The 5,517-nt window shown below is 41.1% G+C and overlaps 1 protein-coding gene across 1 annotated transcript in view; it reads left to right on the top strand.

Annotated features, from left to right (window-relative positions):
* Clec3a (C-type lectin domain family 3 member A) overlaps nucleotides 1-5,502 on the top strand; it is a 7,048-nt gene extending 1,546 nt beyond the window's left edge. The window contains exons 2-3 of the mRNA XM_004625769.2: nucleotides 2,599-2,682; nucleotides 4,321-5,502. Of these exons, the coding sequence (XP_004625826.1) occupies nucleotides 2,599-2,682; nucleotides 4,321-4,712 (476 nt within the window). The 3' untranslated portion in view covers nucleotides 4,713-5,502. The remainder of the gene's footprint in view (nucleotides 1-2,598; nucleotides 2,683-4,320) is intronic.
* Nucleotides 5,503-5,517: the final 15 nt, after the last annotated feature.

Below are 5,517 nucleotides of genomic sequence, written 5' to 3'. Positions count from 1 at the left end.
TCTCTCTCTCTCTCTCCGTCTCTCTCCAACCTCTGCTGCTACAGCCCATGTTCTCTTTTCCCAACCCCACTGTATACACATCTTAAGTATTACCTCTCCAAAACTATCTTTGCTATTAAATCCAAGTGTCTCAATTACTCTTCTTTCATTTCTGGGACAAATATTTGACATTCAAAATGAAGGAAGGAAAGGTTTATTTAGCTCACAGTTACTGGAGGTTCTAGTCCATACTCAGCTGGATCCAAGGCAGACTGGCACATGGCAAAGGGCGGCAGTTCATGGTGGCAGAAGGCAGCAAAAAAGCAAAAGGAGAAGTAGTGGCAACAATGGCAACAGAGGTAACAGAGAGGAAGTCTGTTTCCCTTAAATTGCATTCAGGCTATGTGCCCAAGGCTGGGTGTAGTACTCACACCCATAATCCCAGCAGCACTCACACCCATAATCCCAATGGATCATGAGTTAATCACAAACTCTAGAAGTCTGCCCCATGACTGCATGAGGCTTTTGGAGGACAATTAGACACAAACCATAACAGCAAGAAAGTAGACTCTATAGAAGTATGGCCTATGTTTTCCTAGACTGTTTATCCAAATTACACACTTTTATCACATTTAAATACTTCAAAATAGTGCCAAAGTATATAAAATCAAAGGAGTGCACATCTTTCCTCTCCCAAGCCTCGTCGCACACTATTATTCACTATTAACTATTGGGCGATAAGAGTTCTGGACTGGCTATGTGAAATATTTAACAAATGAATTTATTTCCTCTACTGAATCTTGGACAGCTATCAATGTAAGATGTATTCATTCCTCTTAGCAGTTGGAATCTATTCCATTGTTTGGGCCAGTTGTGACTTAATCTGTTTTCTGTTGGCAAGTGTTTCTGTGTGCTTTCTAATACATCTCTTTCTGCTGCAATATCTCCAAGGATTTGCTTTGTACACACAGATAGATCCTCACACTAGGATGGCATAATACATTTTTTAGAAGTAAAATTGTGAGTTAATCAGACTCTTCAATTATTTTTCCAGTGATGACACTCATGTAGGCCCCATGTCCCGGATAAGAATGACCATTCCCACACAGGGTTAACCCAACGTCCTATCACTGTTCTACTGGTTGTTTCTTTTAGTAAATTCATTTGCATTTCTATATTGCATCTAATTCTGGATAACAACCATCATGAAGTAAAAGGGAACTTTTCAGAGACTCCCAATAGCAACTGAGTGATTTAACTCCGTGGACAGAATTTCCCTGGTACTTTTCATAGGTTTCAACAAACTATATATTGTGCTAATGAATAAAATATAACTTTTAGAGTAAAATTGTTGTTCAATATATTCCCTTTGTTCCTCCACATTACCAACAAAGCATGGGAGCTGGAAGCCAAGTCACCCTGATAATGACTTCCGTAATGGTCTCCCAAGAGCCTAATACTAATTCGTGTGTCTTCATGCTAATTCCAATGTTTACAATCTCCCAGCAGAGGCCACTTACTTGAATAAAATGGAGCAAGAAGCTGAGCTGGGTGGGGGATGATATTTAGCTTGGAAGCAAGTTTTCAGCAGCTTTTGCAAGCCTGGCCCCAACAGCTAGGGCTTCTACATTCCAAATGCACCTTTTTATTTATTCCTATTGTAATGGTCCTGTCAAGAAAATCTTTGAGCTATTGCACTTTTGAGCTGAGCCACTGGATGCTTTAAGAACTTATGTATAAGATTAAGTAAAACCCAGCTGGAGCCATCCTGGGGAGCTTCCCAACTTAAATGTAAAAACACCCTGCTTGTGAAGCATGTGTTCTATAGGGACAATGAATTAGTACATTCAGATTTGAGACTCTTGAAAAATCCTGGGCAAAATCCAGATTTTCTATATGGCGTTACCACAAAGAGATAGCTGGGGTAGTTCATATCAAGCCTTAAGCCTCTACTCTATCTAAGCCACATGCTGGGACCAAGGGAGTAGAGCCAACCACTGTGCAGAAGCAGACAGCAGCAATGGGAAGAGAACAGGCTCAGGAAATTCACCTCCAGCTCTGCACCTTTCTAGCTGAGTGGCCTGTGGCACACTGGTTTAGTTTTGGTCCCTCTATTTCTGCTTCTGTAAAGTAGAGCTAAGCACAGCATCTGCCTCATGCGGATACTGAAAGAATTGACCTCCTGGCAGAAGGGAGAGGGTAGCTGTTAATATCTTTTTATTTTATTTTTTATAATTAATTTTAATTCTTACTTTCAAAGAGCCCACAAGACACCAGTCTGTTGAGAGTTCCCATCAGCTCTAGAAATATGATAAGGCCAAGGTTGCTCACTTTCTGACAGTAGGTGAACCTGTGGCATCCCTCAGAATGGGGCTGGAGAGGTGGGCAGGGCCTCTACTCCACAGTAGGCGCTCCAAGGGGTGAGAGCTCCACAAAGCCCTCATGAATTTTTCTACCTAAGTTACTGCATGCATTATTTTTCATGTACACTTGGTTCAGTCTCATCAAAGTCACTATTGCCTTGGATGCTACAACCCAACTCTATTTTTAAGTTTAATTTTATTGTAATCATCTGCTTTCCCTCCCACCTACCCCACTCTACTCTTAAACACCTCCCAGAAAAGGATGGAGATCTGAAGTCTCAAGTTGAAAAGCTCTGGAGAGAAGTTAATGCGCTGAAGGAGATGCAAGCCCTTCAGACAGGTGAGACGCCCGCCGCACCCATTAATGCCTTCTCCTGAGGCACTGAAGGGGAACTGGTCGCTAGCAATGGTTTAAATGAATCTAGTCTACATGTTCAGTTGCAGGTGGTATCTCTTTAGGAGAAATATTAATAAACCAGATATGTGTCCATGTGAAAGGACCCAAAAACTGGGGGATTATATTTGTTGGGACATCAGCTTGACTTGCCACCCCATTCTGTATAGATGGTGGTATAGAAATAAAAGAGGCACTTCAACAATGTGTTTTTAAGGTCAGGGGATAATTATTCCCTAATAAGTAGTTAAACAGAGTAAAAGACATTCATTAAAGGCTAAAAGTATTAACTAAGTGCCATATGGAGACCTACTGAGATTCAACTGAGACAGGGTCACAAGATTCTCCCAGGCCATACTTTATTGGTTCAAAGCACATAGAAAATTGGTTAAGATACTGCCTGGACCTAGGGTTGCACCCAGTGTTCTTTGCTTTGGAAAAAGAATACCCACAGCCCATGTAGTTGTGGACACTGCCGTCCATGAGTATTCTCCAAGGGGTAAGGAAATGAGAGTACACCAGGATAGCTCCAAAACAGCCACAGCTCCAGACCCCAGGCACCAATATCCCTGAAGCCAGCCCCAAAAGTAGAGTAAGGGTCCCCACAATACAAGTTAATACCTTCAAGGAAGAGTGAAGTTACAGCTTTCCATTAAGTACTTATAATTCGGATGTATGTAACCATCCCAGGGTCACTTTTACCATGCACATTGCCACCTAGTAACATGGGTGACATATTTTCTTTATCAGGTTTCCAAGGGTACAGACTAGAAAGTTAAAAGTAAGGTGAAATATTTGTGCTAAAAGGGAGTTTCATTAACCTCAATCCATATTTTAATACAGTAAGTACATCATAAACATTAATCCTCCAACTACAAATATTGACTCCTCCAATAATTTATGCTATCATGATTACCCTCATTTCACCAATGAGAAAAAATGTATAAGGATTGCACAACAAACAAAGCATCAGAGAGGAGACCCAACACCAGGCATGGTTGTGCTGGAGCCTGATTTTCCATGGCTTTTCCCTGCCAGGTCTTAGCTATCTGCTTAGGAAACTCATAGCCTCTCTACATAACGAACTTGGACTTCGGTTTTCTTGTTATTTTTTAAAAAATAATTGTGAAATGCCATCCAATTCCAAAATTCCCAAGGAAATTCAGCACATAATAGAGGTAAATAAACTAGGATCCGTGTGCATATCAAAGCAGCCCATGAGATTTAACATCGTGTTTCAAGGGTGGGACAGACTTGGATATGTGTAAATGTGAGTCTACATTCTCTGTAGGCTATGCTAAGTTGACATGCTAAGTTGTTGCAAGTGGCAATTTCTCTAAGCCTCAATGTCCTGATAAATGGTGCTAAAAAACTCTCACCACATGATGTGACCGTGATTTTATATGTTCACTTATGCAAAATGCTTAGCACAGGGTTCGGTAAATACAAAATAATAAATATTAACTCATTATCATCATCACACATCATTCATTCCACAAATAGTTATCATAATTGCTCAGCTCTAGTAATAGGCATATTACACTCAAAGGACATCTTAACATATCAAATTTCACATCTCCACAGTCTGTCTCCGAGGCACAAAATTTCACAAGAAATGCTACCTTGCTTCAGAAGACCTGAAGCATTTCCATGAAGCCAATGAAGACTGTATTTCCAAGGGGGGCATCCTGGTTGTCCCCAGGAACTCCGACGAAATCAATGCCCTCCAAGACTATGGGAAGAGGAGCCTGCCCGGAGTCAATGAATTCTGGCTGGGCATCAATGATATGGCCACAGAAGGCAAGTTTCTCGATGTCAATGGGATGGCTGTCTCCTTCCTCCACTGGGACCGTGCACAGCCCAACGGTGGCAAGAAGGAGAACTGTGTCCTGTTCTCCCAGTCAGCTCAGGGGAAGTGGAGTGATGAAGTCTGTAGGAGTAGCAAGAGGTACATATGTGAGTTTACCATCCCCTAACAGATCCTTCTCGAATGTATCTTCCAAGCACAGTTGGCCATGATTTACAGACTGGTGATAGGTCAAAATTATTACAATTAATTGCAAAGTTTCAACACAAGTGTCAATGCCCATATCTACACAACAGAGCTGGACAACTTGTTCGCACGTTCCTTTGTGCTTCTGGCCTTTCTGGGGCACAAGGGACCAGAAACAATACTCTATCCACCAGCCATGTGCACACTATTAAAATAACTTCTGTGAACTGAGTTATCAAATCTTTTTTCTCTTTCCTTGTCCTGATCATTTGTATAGACTCAGTCAGTATTTTAAAAATGCAACACCCTATACATTTCTTCAATCTAGAAGAACCTGGAAGACTTTTCTCTTGAAAGTTTAGGGTACTCAGTGACAGCAGTACATTCTTAGAAATATGTCATTAGGGAATTTTATTGTTGTGTTATTAGTCAGTGTTGTTGTTTTATAAAAATCCTTGTGTATACTTACCAAACCTAGCTGGTCTAGGTAAATCCCTCAAGACACAGGATGTATGAGGCGTCTGCTGGTGTGACACAGCAGACTGCATGACAATATATTTTTTGCAAATAGGAGTGTTCTCCAAGACAGCAATAAAAAGTATACTGTAGTGGGTTAGTCATCACTATGATAAAATACCTAAAACTGGATACACGTGAACAGAGGTGGATTTAGCTCACAGTTTTGGTGGCTTGAAGACCAAGATTGGGGAGCCTCATTGACTCCTCCTCTGGTGACAGTGACAAATGGTTGGGACATCATGGCTAGGCACACATAGAAGTTTCCAATT

This window comes from Octodon degus, unplaced genomic scaffold (assembly GCF_000260255.1).
Source record: "Octodon degus isolate 3935 unplaced genomic scaffold, OctDeg1.0 scaffold00011, whole genome shotgun sequence".
In the NCBI taxonomy this organism is placed as follows: domain Eukaryota; kingdom Metazoa; phylum Chordata; class Mammalia; order Rodentia; family Octodontidae; genus Octodon; species Octodon degus.
Note: the sequence above shows the minus strand (reverse complement) of the source record. Positions and strands in the feature narration are given on the sequence as shown.